The sequence below is a fragment of the Protopterus annectens genome, chromosome 16.part0 (genome assembly GCF_019279795.1).
Source record: "Protopterus annectens isolate FY-2018-M chromosome 16.part0, PAN1.0, whole genome shotgun sequence".
Classification (NCBI taxonomy): Eukaryota; Metazoa; Chordata; order Ceratodontiformes; family Protopteridae; genus Protopterus; species Protopterus annectens.
In genome coordinates this window covers 449660160-449676662 of record NC_056750.1, presented here as the reverse complement: position 1 = coordinate 449676662, position 16503 = coordinate 449660160, and the positions used below count along the sequence as shown (strand labels likewise).

At 42.1% G+C, this 16503-nt stretch overlaps 1 protein-coding gene across 1 annotated transcript in view; it reads right to left on the bottom strand.

Moving 5' to 3' along the window:
• Positions 1–16503, bottom strand: part of LOC122790608 — a 1229598-nt gene that overhangs the window by 625143 nt on the left and 587952 nt on the right. Inside the window, exon 10 of the mRNA XM_044058134.1 lies at positions 2282–2381. Coding sequence (XP_043914069.1) covers positions 2282–2381 — 100 coding nt within the window. The remainder of the gene's footprint in view (positions 1–2281; positions 2382–16503) is intronic.

The following is a 16503-nucleotide window of genomic DNA, read 5'->3' as shown; positions in this document are numbered from 1 at the left end:
AAACAAAATAAAGAAAATTCCCAACGGGGTACTTATCTGAAGATATCTTCTAAAGCACTGAGCGACCAAGCTGACGTTCAACTGCAGCAGAGAAGTTCTGAGGTCTGTGCATGCAGACATCACATTTACAGCCCATGGTTTACGGCCCTGCGGGTGATGTCCCACGCATCTGACAGCAACCAGACTTAAGTTTTGACATAGAAGCAGGACATTCTGGTAGTCTCAGGCGGAGGATCCCACATGTGAGAATAATGCAATAAGAGAATAGGAGGACATTTAAAGAATACCAAGTAGGAGAAAAAAAAAGCAGACTTACACCCACTAACTAGGAGAAGCTTAAGACCAAACGGAACTCAGTGCTAACTTGAAGCACAGCAAACGAAAGAAGCTAAAGTCAGAAAGCTCAAGCTGGAAAAAAAACTGGGCAGGTCCCCAAAGAAACTGTCTGCCCAGCAAAGCAACAGCACAAGCTGACACTAGACCCTTAAAAGCCTGGAGAGGAGTGCTCTCTTCAGAAGCAGGAAAGCTCTTAATGGCTTTGCACTCAAACATTCATTTTAGGTAGTTCAGCACAAGTTAGCTGATGGACTGTTTGGAATGTGCCCTAAAGCTTTGGAAGCTGGCCGATGTTTTATCCCTGGCAGGATATAACCTATACAGCTAAGGCTGCTGCAGCAGTCATCAATATAAACATCTAAGATGAACACCACTGATGTCACAATGTAGAGGATATTTATGAGCAGCAGTCTAAATTATTAGCACTACTGAGTGGAATATTTCCATGTCTTCAGTCAAAACTGGCAAAATCTCCCAGATATGTTTTACAGGTCATTCACCAGATGCAGACTGTGCGGTCTGACCATCAACCTTGAAAGCTGAAAGAATCCTATGCTTGCAAACAGCTGGGAGATGCCACGGGAAACATAAGCAAGGTGCGAGTAAGGCCAAGGGTCTGGATCCAAAGCATTTGATGGCGCTATGGTATTTGAAAGCATGTTCATCCTCAATCACAACAGGTAAGTCACCTTCCCCTTCTTAATGAAAATATTTGATAGCATTCTTAGTCCAAAAAATGCCCTGGGCATTCACGGGCTCCTCAGGAGTTTGGCCAGACTTCCTTTGAGGAGTCAGAGCAGCCTCTTCTGGGTGAGGAGCAACAGATTAAGACAGCAAGTCACTTGCTATTGAAACATACAAGCATGGTCTCTCCCTTCCTGTCTTTACACCCTCTGGCCCCACATACTTAAAGTTGCATGAGACATCGTGGCTAGTGTCACCTTCACCACTAAACACACATCCCCATGCTTGAAATCCTTGAAATATATCTGCCGCTTGGGTTGCACATTTTCACCGGTTTACTAGCGTCACTAGCCATCCAAATGGGCACAGCTTGAACCAGAACCAGCAAAGTACATACAACAGAATACAGCCCCTATTAACACCTCAAAAAGGAACACTTCTCCCAGCTAAGCCAGACAAAATGCAACAAATATCTGCATACCACCACACAAACTGGAGACTGGAAACTATGTTCTCCTTTACACTGCAACACAGAGATGGCTTGCAGACATAAACGTCTGCATAGAGGAAAGGGAACAGCTCTTAATCTCTAGCCAAACAAGGACTTTGCCTGTGACTAACATTTCTGAAGTTATGACTGTAGCAGCAACTTGCATGAACATCTGCATGACGCATTGTTGCACAAGTAGAGGACAGAGCTTTTATGCTAGTTTACAGTCTGTAAGGACTAGTTAACAGTCCCATGTTTGCCTTCCTCTCAAGGAAATAAATTGGTCAGACAGTAGCTAAACCACACTCAACCTAAACATGCATACTACTGCTGAGGGAAACCTGAAAACTACCCTTAAAGCAGATAACCCTAACATAGGGATGAAAATCAATGATCTTCTGTACTAGCTACTTCTACTTTGCAGGTAGAATGTCTGGACTCAGTTGGTGAAAGCATTACAAGTTCTTAGGAGCAAGAGCATTTATGCTAAGTAATCAAGGAGACTTTATATGGCATTTTAACTTACTCCAAGGTACAAAACCTGTAGCCTTAAGTCTGTTCAGGATCAGAGAATGTCAACTCAATCAGCTTAACTGATACCATACCCAAGTGACTACAAGATAAAAGTAGCACCCTCATCTTTCTAGGAGTTCTAATTATGCTTGATTTTTGACTGTTCAAATTAACGACCTCCTAAAAACTGTAGTTGGACCAGTGTTCAATGCTTTAGTTTTAGAGGCATTTTGGCTTCTACAATGAGACAAAGCTTACCTTCTTTCTCAGTGCTGGATGTAGCTGGCTTACTGTAAGGAAGTGGCTCCATATCTAGAACTTTGGAAATCTGTCCAAAGGCCAACAGCCTTAGTGCATGCTGTAATAAAATAAGCCTGTGTCAAAGATGAAAAACTGTATAGGTTTTATACTCCAAACTTGCATTCTGTGAATATACTAAAGTCACTTAATCAGGCTGTGTGTTTGCATCATCTGTGAAATCATGTCTAAATACACCAAGTTAGAAGTAATTTGCATATCTAACTACATTTGTTCTTATGTTGCCTTATTAAACTGTGTTGACTGTTAGACATTTAATAAATAAAATCATAACTATTTTTAAACATTATATGACTGCAGTACTCTGACAGCGACTAGAACATGAAGGATGAAACTACATTCAACAGCAGTGGCTAGTCTCAAAACAGGACAAAAATACACACTTTATGCTACATATACACAAAGCCAGTGTAAAGCTTCTACACATGTACATAAAAATAAATGCACACGATTCACTAAATCTGAAAATTAGGAACACTCTTCCACAATACAAACCCACTTCACACAATCCCGTTTCCACACAGGCTTATTTCGCCATTTTAGTTGATTTGTGAGGACGGTCCAGAACTAGGACAGTGCCCCTAGCTGCTCTCCTCAGTTCACTCAACATCTACCAAGCAGACATGAAACAAATGCAAAGCATTCAGAATGTTATTCAACTATACCTGCCCAATGCACAAGGAATCTGACATTAGCATGTGGATGGAGATCATCAAAACACACAAGGTGACGACTAGGGGATCCAAATAGCAACTAAAATGGCTATTAACTTGGTACAAGTCCCACTCCACGCAAGTAAAGAACTAGTGCATGGCCAAGACTTCCAAAAACTGCAGAAAACACAGGCCAGCACTTATTGTCAGCAATTCATTATAAACATTCCAAAATACACACCTGTTTCAGTTACCAAGCCTTTGTCAGTGCAACAGCCATCCATGTCTTCACCCATTATTTAAATACCATCTAGATACATCCCATTGGACAATTACAAATGCTCATTAAGCCCCGGTGTGAAAAGTGCTCCCAATAAAACAATCCACTTTTTTCTTCATCTAAAATATTACGCCAACCTGATTTGTCCTTGTTCATAAACAATTCTATCTATAACAAACCTAAATTGAGCTGTTGGGTGTTTTGGTGCGTTTATAAAGGGCATTAAATTGACGGGAATATCTATCACTTAAATGTTCAGAAATACATAACTTAAATGGCAGAGAAGTTTGCCCCACATAAAAAGCCCAAGTACATATCAATAAATGACCCGTGTCCACCCCATATACCCGAATATCAAAACCCCACAAATTATTGAGAGAAGTAAATGCTTGTGTAGTACCTACATACTTCCAGAAACTGCAGTGTTGGCAAGGCTGAAACCCCAATAATCCCCATATAAGGTAGTTTGTTGCAATTCACCATTATATTGTGATCTCTTATGATGATTCGACCAACTGCCTCAAGTCCCACCCCTCCTATATGAAAAAAGGCACTTTGATGGAACAAAATCCCTCTTGTTCGGCATCTACTTTTCTGAAGTACAAGCAAACACAGGAGGGTTATGGCTGACAGTTTGCAGATGACTGCAAACTGGGCGCCATAGTCGAAAACACATCTGACACAGATATCCTCCAGAAGGGCCTCACAGAAACGGATAACTGGTGCCAGAGCCATGGCCTGAAGTTAAACGCCAAAAAATGCATAGTCATACCCTTCGGGAAAAACAAGGTTACCCCTAGCTACCATATAGGTGGCAATCCACTGAGCACAGAAAAAGTCATCAGGGATCTGGGGACCCAAGTTGACAGTAGCCTTTCGTTTGACACTCATGTTGCTAAAGTAGTTAGGAAAACCTTCTATATCGCCCACCTGATCATGAAGGGATTCACATCTAGATCAAGGGAGGTCATCGTCCCCTGTACTCATCACTCATTAGACCTATGATTGAGTACAATGCCCGTTCGAATGTATCTGACCAGACACCTGATGCAGCTTGAAAGGCCCCAAAAGTTCCTCACCAAAAGGATAAAGGGTCTCAAAAATATGTCTTATGCTGCCCGACTGAAAGAACTCCAGCTCTATTCAGTCTCATACCGCTTGCTCAGAGGTGACCTGTGCCTGACATAAAAGGCCATGTCAAACCCAGATTTGATGAATATGCTTCACCTCAAAAAATCTAGATCCCTCAGAACCACAAGGGCGGGAGACTTAAACCTTGACACTGTTATAAATAGAACGTGCTGGAGGGACAGTTTCATCACCCAGAGACTCCCTATGCTGTGGAACAAAATCCCGGTACATGTGAGGCAGAGCACCTCGCTGGCCTTGTTCAAGAGGAATCTTGACCAATGGATGGGAGATCGCAGATATACCCCAGGGATTACTTCAGTGTCACTGCTTGACAGAGGCACAGAAAAATGATAGGCATAGTTTTTATTCAAACTAAAGGGGTGGCGAAAGCCACATAACTATGGGCTAGGCTTATAAATGCCCTTGGGCAGATAGCCTAGTATGAACCTATGAACCTATAAAAGAATCTTGAGATAAGGATCCCCAATGTTTATTAATAAAGGAGTCTTAACATTTGTTACCAGTTATGGTAGTAACATTTTAGTTTTGATAATGGGGTATTTGAAGTTAAGCTTCATTTATATTTCAATAAATCTGCCCTAGCCAGATATCTAGCAAAATTACTTGATTCAATAATGTCCTGATATCTATACCCCTATGGCAAAACCTGCCAAATCAACTATTGATTCTATAAAGAAAACCCTTCAAAGGAACAAATCCTATGAAGCCTCAAATTGAGATTTGGGGATGTTCCAGACATGTCCAGGATGACAGCTATCAGCACGCAACAAAGTAACTTCAGGTGGTTTCCCATGTACCCGACTCAATAGGGTGCCATCCTGTTATAAATGAATAACATCCAAGAAATCAGTGTAGTGTTGTAATTAACTGTAAAATGTATACCCCACTTGGTCACTAAGATATGAAAAATTCTCTTAAATTGGCCCCTGAACGCCATACCAACAATCAAGATATCAGTGTCAAATATCCACAGATTCCAAATACAGGTTATGCATCCGATCATAAGTTGTTCCTTGACATAACCCAAGAACAGGTCTGCAATAATGGGGCAAAAGATACTCCCACAGCCGTATCCCGAAGTTGTAAATAGCATTCCTCCCAAAAATAAAACTGAATAGGAAGGTACTAAATCTCAGGCTGTATAGAGGTACCCAATTCAACCAATATTCCAAGGCAATCAGACCTGCCCAACAGGGAATATTTGTATACAAGGCTGACATCCAAGGTGTGTACGTGTGTATATCTATCTATATCTATATCTCTATATCTATATATATATCTATATCTATATCTATATCCACACACATACATATATACATATATATATATACATACATATATATATATATATATATATACATACATATATATATATATATATATATATATATATATATATATACATACATACATATATATATATATATACATACATATATATATATACATACATATATATATATACATACATATATATACACACACACACACACACACACACCACCCTGGTTCCAACTGTGTATCCTGAAAAAAACTGTGGTATCCGGTATTCTAGATCTCGTACAATCTATTAGTGGTTTCAAATACTGCACAAGAAAAGCGGACAATGGTCCCATAAGAGACCCTCTACCCAATACTATAGGTCTACCTGGGAGATGTAAATTCTTATGGGTTTTGGGCAACATGCAAAAATATTGTTTCAAAGGATCCATAACTATAAGCTGCAATTTGGTTTCCTTATTAATAATGCCCTCCTCCCTGGCCAATTCTAAAAACTGATAAATATCCATTGCAAATAACGGCATGGGATCCAAATAAATCCTCTGATAGGTACACTGGTCTGATAGTTGTTTGCGGGCCTCTGCCACATACATGAATCAAACCCATACCACTACAGCTCCCTCTGTCCGCTGAATTAACAACCAATTGCTTATTTTTTACCAAGAGCCACCAACACTGGTTTCTGTATAGAAAATCCTTAATTGGGATCCATAAATAAAATGTCAATTCCTCAATACCTGTTGTTGAAAGACCAAAACATTCTTATTAGGAGGGTGGTACAAATGTGGAATGTTTGAATCTGAAATACTGAAATTCACTATTAATCGATTGTTAAATTTAAAGGTTTTTTTTGTAATTAATCTACAAAAAGAAAGCGCATCCTGGACAAATCCTCCAAAACTAAACTAGGCACAAAACCAAGACCTTTATTTAATGCATCTTTTTCAACAAAAAAATAAAACTGAAGAGGAATTAACATTACATTCATCTATTGTGTTGTCATCAATTGCAACACTGTTTCTAGAGTTGGAGTTGTGTTTGAGGCGTACCTGCCCACCCCTCCTACAGCGCCTAAAGGGAAACTATTTCTCTTTCTGGCCAAAGTTGAGGTAGTAGGTGTCCCTGTCAGTGAGAGGAAAAATCCTCTCCGTTAGTACCAGATGTATCCCCAAAGCACCCCCACCCTTGAGAATTTTTTTTTCCTTTTCCGTCTGACCTGGGGCTGAGAGAGTTTATCAGAAAATTTCACCATTTTCTGAATGAGAAATTGCTTGTCATGTTGTCAATCCCTAGAATCTCTGGAAAATGTCTTGAGCATAGGTAATTTAAACTTCTCTATCCCAATTAAATCCTGTGTTAACTGCACAAACTGTTTCCTATATACAGGATCATTCTCATGCGTTTTGATTTTCTTACAAAGCTGACTAACCTGTGATACCAATTCAGCAGTTATGCGTTCATAAAATGAATGAAGAACCTTGACAACACAGAAGCACCCTGTAAAGCATCTTGCCATTCCGATAATTTCTCGTCCGGGGCCTTAACATACAGTTGTAACCATATCCGTAAGTTCCTGGGTGTCAAATTATTAGTGCAATAGGCCTTAAATAATTTTTGATGCCACACATTGGATCCAAGATCCTTCTCGGGCATCAAATACATTGATACAGGATGGAGATACTTGTATCTAAACTGTCAGTATTCAGCAGATGGTCAAAAACCTTGACATCCTCCTTAGCTGCCAACCCCGTAATAACTATATAAAATCCATTTTAATATCTCAAAAAACTCACAAAACTAGAGCAGATAGATCAACTAATAGGCTCATATAATGCATTCATAAAACAGAAGTACTAATCGATACCATAAGCCCCATTCCAATTACCATTCACTGATGAAAAACACATCCCAATAAAGAAAACTATAAAAATAACTTTATCCATAAATTAAACAACCAATATATTCAGTGCAAACTGCCTTATGTAATATTTATAAACAATTGCCGCCTAAAAAAAGTTATGTACTCTCCATAATGCTCCACGCGGCAAGAAAGACTGAGGAAAATGGCGTCGGCTGATGCTTTTATACCCGAAGACCAACAGTGATGACGTCGGGTGGAGTGCGACATCAGCCGAAGCCGGACCCGGACTTTGGAATCCGGCCGACTGCAGGGCTGCCTGACGACAGGACAACCCAGTTGTTATGACTGCAGATGCATCCATGAAGGACATCTATAAAAATAACTTTATCCATAAATTAAACAACCAATATATTCAATGCAAACTGCCTTATGTAATATTTATAAACAATTGCCGCCTAAAAAAAGTTATGTACTCTCCATAATGCTCCAGGTTTGTACTCCATCTCACCCTTCATTCTTACATATGGGTTCAGAGGTGATCCTCAACTCCGACTCTGCCTATTAGCAAGCTCAAAGTCTTCTAGCTGGCTCATGGCTAGGTAGGTATCCCATGGTGCACCAGTATAATCCCCAGACCTTGTTTGCTGCTAACTACAGAGAAAGAACAAAAAGCTATCCAGAAAGAATAATAAAAGGTCTCCACTTAAGAATTTTTTTTTCCGTCTCCAGATCCTTCCAGGAAGGGGGTAAGAGGGTGGGTTCGAGATGGACTACAAACATGGAACGTTATTGGTGAGTACATAACTTCTTTATGTTCTGTAGTCCTATCTCGCCTTCATTCTTACATGCACCTTATTCTTGGGTGGCTCTGAAAAAATACTCCTGAATACCGTGGAACCAAAGGAGGCTCTATCCCTAAAGGTCAAATCCAATTTGTAATGAATAAAGGTGTGAGGGGTAGTCCATGCTGCTGCTGCACAATCAACCGGAACCCTGGCTTGAAAGGCTGCAGAAGTAGACTGGGATCTTGTAGAATGAGCCTTAATGTTGAATGGTAAAGGCTTACCATCGGAAGAATAGATGTAGGATATACAACAGGAGATCCAATTCGAAAGGGTCACTTTGGAAACCAGGAGACCTAATCTGGAGTAGAAGGAACCAAATAATTGGTCTGACTTCCTGAATTCCTTGTTCTGGTGTAGACAGAACCGTAAATGTCTGTGAACATCCAACTGATGGAATCTGTATTCTGCTGCGTTGGAATGATTAAACACCGGAAGCTCTATAGTTGGGTTCAAGTTGTTCTGCGAGTATACCATGGGGACAAAGGATGGATTAGTACGAAGAGATACTCTACCTTTGTGAAAAATCAAATAAGGCGGCTTGACAGACTGCTTGTAACTGATACTCATCTAGCAGATGGGACTGCAACCAGAAAGTCTTCCAAGACAAACTTCAACAAACACGAATGAGCTGGTTCAAAGGGTGGAGACATTAATATAGACGGAATGAAGTTTAGATCCCATGAAGCTACCAGTTCCTTAAAGGGACGTCTTAAAGTAGCACCTTTAAGGAAGGTCTTACACAATATGTGTGACGTCAGACTGGATTCATGTTGACCCAAATGAAAATTTGATATTACTGCCAACTGAACCCCAACTGTGGCAGGAACAGAACCCTGGTGAAAAAGTTCAGACAAGAATTCCAATACTACTGGAATGGATGTGGTATACGGGTCAACATTCTTTTCCTCAGACCAGATAGAAAACCTTCTCCATTTGCTGGTGTATAAACTTTCTAGTGGAGGGTTTGTGAGAAGATGTAAGAATGTGGTTCACAGCGGGTGAGAAATCATGAAGCCTGACTAGGGATGGAACTGGAGCAGCCAAGCTGTCAAATTGAGGGTGTGGAGGTTGGGACGAAGAGAGCCCGACAAGTGTGTCAATAGACCTGGCACTGGGTCCCGAGTATATGGGTCATCTAGTAAATGAGGCCCGAGAAAGGGGAACCAAACCTGACTAGGCCAGTAAGGAGTGATGAGGATCAATTTGCTTCCCAACAGTTTCGCTTTCTGAATCACCTTGGATATATGAGAGGAAAGGGCGGAAAAGCATAAAGGAGACCCAGGGACCAATTGTGAACAAGTGCATCTCTTGGTGACTCCCCCGGAGGGGGGGAGGTAAGGGAAAAACAGCTGCTGCATTTGGAGTTGATCAGGCTGGTGAAAAGATCACAGCATGACCGTCCCCACCCATGGAAAATCTGTTCTGCTATTTCCTGCTTCAGGCACCACTCGAGACATCAAGATTGCCCAGCTGAGTTTGTCCATCATGTTGGTTGTCCAGATGTGCGTTGCCACTAGAAAGCACTGGGAAGATATCGCCCATTTCCAAGTACGAACAGCCTCTCAGAGTGGGTACGATCTGGTTCCGCCTTGTTTGTTGAGATAACATACTACCGACATGTCTGATTGTACTGCTATCTTCTCAAGAGGAATAAGGTAGTGGAGTGCTTGCAACGCCAGAAGCACTGCCCTCATCTCTAGGACATTGATGTGCAGGTGGGCCTCGTCATTTTGCCATGTGCCTTGGACAGTCCTGCCTAGACAATGCCCCGCCCCCCACCCTGTGAGGCATCCGTGGTTACAGTAGCAACGGAATGGCGAGAAAGGAATAGAGTGCCGGTCATTAGCTGGTTGGGTTGGATCCACCAACGGAGGTCCTTTTTGCAAGACAACTCATTCCCTCCAGTACAGCTCTTTTGAGTGTGTTTAACTCCCAGTGTGTATGGCATCAACCTTTAAAAAAATGAAGTTATCACCTTACATTTCTAACAAATACTCTGACAGAGGTCATATATAAATGCAGTTGTGTTTGCCATCATGTATGCTTCAAGATACAATATTCTGATATCTTGAATGTAGTATAGTTTGGAATTATTAATGCAAATAAACAGGAAATATTTGATGCCTAGAGGTATCAGTAGGAGGCAACTGCAGAAACACCTGGAGACGTCACTTGGCTGTAATGAGTTAACAGGATTGTGGTGGTATAGAAGCAGTTGGAAGGACCACTGGGATGACAGAAGCCTTTGAAGAATCCGCATGTGTTGTCTGGCAAGAGGGACTAATATGGAGGCCATTGTCCCTAGAAGTTTTAGCACCGTCTTTGCCTTGACTTTGCAGAGGGGGAGAAGACTAAGAACTTTAACGAGATTCTGTGCTCTTTCTGCTGGAAGTTAAGCCAACATGGCGACTATTTCTGCACCTATAAGTCACAAATTGAGAGGGCAATAAGGCAGACTTTTCCAAATTATAGTAATCCCCAACTGGGCACAAAGTTGGATAGTGGAGTCTCTGGTCTGAAGTAGATGCCTGGTGGAGGCGGTCAGGAGCCAGTCATCCAGATACCAAAACACTTGGAATCCTAGACATCTCAGGTGAGCTGTCACTACCTGCCATACACTTTGTGAACACCCTGGGGGCTGTGGTGAGACCAAAGGGCAGAGCACGAAACTGGTTGCAACTGGCTCCCAGCTGGAAGCATAGACGACTCCTCGACACTGTCTATTTTTATGTGGTAGTACTCATCTTGAATGTCTATTGAGCACATCCAAGTGTCTTTCCCTATTAGAGGGAGTATAGACTGCAGTGTCACCATCCGGAACCTGTACTTTACGGAGTAGTTTAATTTTCTGAGGTCCAAGATGGGCCTGCAGTCCCCTGTACGTTTTGGTGCTAAAAAGAATCTTGAGTAAGTTCCGAATCCTACCTGGTCTGTGGGGACTGTTTGGATGACTGTTTGCGAGCAACTTGTTCACTTCTACAGTTGCTTGATCCCTGCGATTGGGTGGGACATCCGGGATCCTCTTGGGAACATGAGGTGGAAGAGAAAAGGGTATGGATTAACCATCTGGTTATCATTCTTTGTACCCATTTGTCTCAGGTGATACTTAACCAGGCTTCTGGATACAAAGAAATGTGACCCCCGACCAGCTCCAGAGAAGCACAGTCGGGCCTCACATAAGGAGCTCTCGAAACAAATCGCAGCCTCCCTGGTTTTGCGGTCTGCCCCTGCCTCTAGGCAGTCTACCATTTGCTCCTCCTCCTCTGCCTCTGAAGGAATCACTTTGCATCCTGGAAAAATCTCTGGGACTTCTTGAAACGCATTTTACCACCTCTCTGACCCTTGGGGCATGGTCTATAGGGGACAGTAAAACGTACTCCCACGACAGAGCATTTTCGCTTCTTGCTCGCACCTCGTGAGTGCGTCCTTTACCTTCGGACCAAACAAGGAAGAATCGTCAAAGGGGGCATTGGTAAAGGTAGACCAACAGCTCCGCAAAATGACACAAGTGCATCCAGGAGTGCCTCCTAAGGGAAACTCCTGAACCCGCTGCCCTGCTCGCTCCATCGGTTGCATAAGAAATCAGCTTCATGGACGAGTTAATGGAATTAAAGGTTGACAACTGAGCAGACACCTTATCAGGGACTCCTTCAGTAGATGTACCTTGTAGAGGCTCCCCTACCTCACTAAGGAGGCCTCTCTGAAGCCTTGTAAAATGAGTTAGGTAGTTCAGCTATCAGAGAGTGAATGCCACTGACGAAAACATACGCTTCTCGTACCTGTCCGTCGACCAAGACTCCTTGTTCGGCAGACTGACAGATGAAGTCTCCGCTAGTTCCCCCTTAGTGGCCACCGCCACCACCATGGAATCTACAAGAACACCCTTGGATAAAAAAATTCCTTCTCCTTTGGGGCTGACAAAAATGTATTGGGTCTCCTGGGGACTGGCTCCACAGCATCAAGAGTCTCCCACACCTTTTGACTAAAGATCTAAAAGTTGGTCAAAAGGTGGAGACACCCAAGTGGCTGAAGGTTGAGACCCGAAAGCCTTCAAGTACACCAACTCATCAGAAGGGGTAACAGTGGGCCAGCCACACCTCTGCTTAAGGATCTAAGATGTCAACAAAGGACAACTTGGAGGACCCTTCTGATTCCTCGAGGTCAGAGGCGAGACTGGGAGTCAACATGCTTCCTCTTGCATGCCCTCTTCCAAAAGGGCTCCTCAGAAGGGTATTCCGGGGAGGTCTCAGAAGAAAGGGGCTATCAGCCGGAGGCTCAAAGTTGCGAGTTTGTGCTGTCTAGAGGGAGTAGGTGCTGAGACAGACGTCGGTGCCTGACAGGGAAGAGTGTCAGTACCCCTGGATGGATCTGATGATCAGGACAGCACACATCTCGAAGGTTAACCTCTCTGGCTCTGAAGACCTCCCCGGCTCAGAGGAAACTGAGGAAGTCAACTACTCCAGAGCCATCGGCTCAGAGATAGACATAAGGGTCCAAGCTCACCCTAGCCGACGCATCAAGAGGGAGACTGAACCAAAGAGATCCAGTTCCAGGCGTCCCTGTCTGGGTAGACTGGGGAGCTTTGGCTCCTAGACACCACAGACAGCACTGGTGTCGGAGCAAAACTCTGCTCAGAGACAGCCTTTGGGGGGGGGGGGGGCTGGAACAGAGGGTTCCACAACCAGCTGTACTGAAAACTCCAGCTCCTAAAGTCCAGCACAACTCTGAGGAGGAACCACAGAAGGGGAAATGGACTAGAGTGGCGCTGGGACCGACTGGGTCGGAGCAAACAGCATTTTGGGTAAGGCAGATGACTTCAGGAGTCTCAGCACTACTCTCCACATCATCTGATAGGCTCCTGGGCTCCGAGGCAATACACAGTTACTGTGGCCATTGGTAAAACAGACATCTTCTGCGAGCATTTCACACATTTCTTAAACCCAAAGGGTTTATGATCTTTTGCCTCTTTAGACATGGCACTGAGATGAAGCAAAAAGACACAAGCTAAACACACAGGGAGGACTAGGTCCTCTAAGTTAAACGGGCCTAGCCCTTACCGCACTATCAACCACGAGGACTAGGTCCTCTAATTTAAACGGGCCTAGCCCTGGGGTAGAGAAGAAAGGGAGAAACCTAGGTCCTCTAACTCAAACAGACCTAGAAAAAGAGGACAGTAAGTCTGAAACTACCAAATATACTGACACACAAGGTAGAGGCCTCTATACAAATACTATGCCATAGAATCAAAAAGGGTTGAAATGTCAAGAACCCTAGTCAACTAAGGTAAATAAATATCAGAAAAATAACTCTGCGGATTACTCTAAAATTAACTAGCTAAGCTAATAACACCGCACACTAATAGAACACTATACAGAAGATTAAATGGAGTGCAACAAGCGCCTTAACAGCAAGCACTAACTATCGAACTTAACTACCAATTGTCTAAGCTAATCTAGCACAGTAAATAACTAGGGGCAAAACGCCCGTCAAATAGAACAAAACTGGCACACAGGATACCAAGGAGAACAAGGCCAGCGGCCTACCACTTCTCAACAATAATTCACTAAATACAAGAAAAAAGGTACTTCAGCAGTACTAAAACTATTCTAACTATAGTAACACTAGCAAAGGCTACATAACTGGAAAACTTAAGCTGTAACAGAGAAAAGTAGCAAAATGTGTTAAACTTAGCCACGGCCAAAAAGAAGCACATCTGAACTCGTCGAAGCAGCAAACGAGATCTGGGGATTATACTGGTACACCATGGGATACCTACCTAGCCATGAGCCAACTAGAAGACTTTGAGCTTGCTAATAGGCAGAGACAGAGCAGAGGATCGGCTCCGAACCCTTGTGTAAGAATGAAGGTGAGATAGGACTACAGAATATACAATGTTAACCGTGTTTAGGGTTGAACCCGGACTGCATCACATAAGTACACTATGCTGCAATTAAAATAAACAATCCAACAGCAAAAAATAAAATAAATTTACACAAAATATAACTGTCAGCCAGCAGTAAAATAATAAAACTGAGTGGGGAACTACTGAAGCACACTGGATAAACAGTGTAACTGTTCATTCGCAATTATAAATGCTTTCAGTACCTGTTGCTAATAGCCACAAAAATGCAAGCCAACACAAGACAGGCCTAGTTTTCAACGGTCTCATCCCAGATTGTTATAAAGTCAATCGGCAGACAGAATATCCATAGAACATATTCCCAAATACTGAAACACTGTCTCTTGAATATAGTCAAAGCTGCTGATTTCCACAATCCCAAATGTCGACAAGTGGGACAAGGCCAATTAAACTGGTCCACCGTGCATCCAGTTGAATTTAAAGGCACAATAAAGATATAATTATATAATTGTTAGCTACTGTAAAAGCTGCACTGCACACGCAATTAACTGACAAGTAATCCACTGGTTCCACAGTTCAAAATTGTTGGCCAATGCTGAAATGAGGTAATGCACTTATCCCAGCATACACTCTCCCAACAAATGAAAAAAGCTGACAAAATATCACTCTGCTCAATATATCAACTGCTGAGGAACACGCCATCAAACTAAGACTAGGAAGTGGATATTGACCGACCAGTAATGAACCAAATATACTAGCCAATAAATTTCCAGAAATGGAACGCTTGGGATTAGAAGGTAATCAACCCAGTATCCTATTATTGTTCCTCTTACTGTTCCAAAAGTGGAAACCACCGTGACCACAGTTCAAAACAATTCAAAGCAGCAATTCAATACAGTCCAAAGGGATGGCCAAAATAAACTCTTGATATAATACCTCTGCGACAAAACGCTGGCATGGACAACCCAAACATCAGGCTGTAACTGATTCACCGGTAAATTTAGTCATGAAGGGAAAAAAATCTTGGGTGTTCAAAAACAAAGCTGAAAGTTCCAACAGTGTGGAAATCCCAAATTTTAAGTAGCTCCACTCCAAGCAAGTAAAGAACTAGTGCACTGCCAAGAATTACAAAATTGAAGAAAAACACAAAGGCCAGCACTGTATTGTCGGCAATTCAGTTTACTATAAACATTCCAAAATACAGACTGGTTTCGACTACCAAGCTTTCTTCAGTGCAATAACCATCCATGTCTTCACCCCTTATTTAAATACCATCTAGATGCATCTCACTGGACAACTACAAATGCTCATTACACCCCGGTGTGAAAAGGGCTCCCTATAAAATCTACCTTTTTTTGCCCCTTATAAACACTATGAAATGCCCTATAGCTCAGTTTAAGTTAGCTACAGATAAAATTATGTTTATAAAGTAGGACAAATAAGGTCGGCATAATATTTTAGATAAAAAAAAGAAAAAAGTGGATTTTATTGGGAGCACTTTACACACCAGGTCTTTATGAGCATTTGTAATTGTCCAAAGGGATGTATATAGATGGTATTTAAGTAAGGGGTGGAGACGTGGATGGTTATTGCACTGAAGCCGTGGTAGCCAAAACTGGGTCTGTATTTTGGAATGCTTATAATAAATTGAATTCCTGGACAATACAGTGCTGGCCTTTGTTTTCTGCTGTATTAATTTGCTATCACATGCACTCCTCAGTAAGCACACTGCTGAGAAGCAAAACTACTTCACAGGAGGCTGCAGCTGAAAAGCCAAAAGGCAAAATCTCAGGAGAAAAACCGCTGTGTCAAAGCTCAGACTTTTACAGCTGCACTGAACAATGACTGATAAGGTATGAAGGGCCACTGAAGTGTGCATGGCAATATTAAGAATAAAAAAAAAGTCTATGCATGAAAATCAGCCACAATCCTGATGGTATACCCACTGAAAGCTTTTTACCAACAGAGAAACTCACTTACAAGCTAAAATAAAACATTTGGAAATCCGTCTGGAAAACATTTCCTTTGCAACTACCACAGCTCCTTCCTGCAGAAAGAAAACTGCTATTGAAGTCTTGTACACACTAAGAACCTAAAAAAAAGTCCACCATCCAGGCTTTGGAAAGAAGAAACGCTGAGATGATTGAACTGATTAGAAGATAATTTGGACTACTTTCCTTAAGGATACACTTTTCCTGAAATTACCGCTATATAGACAACATACCACAAA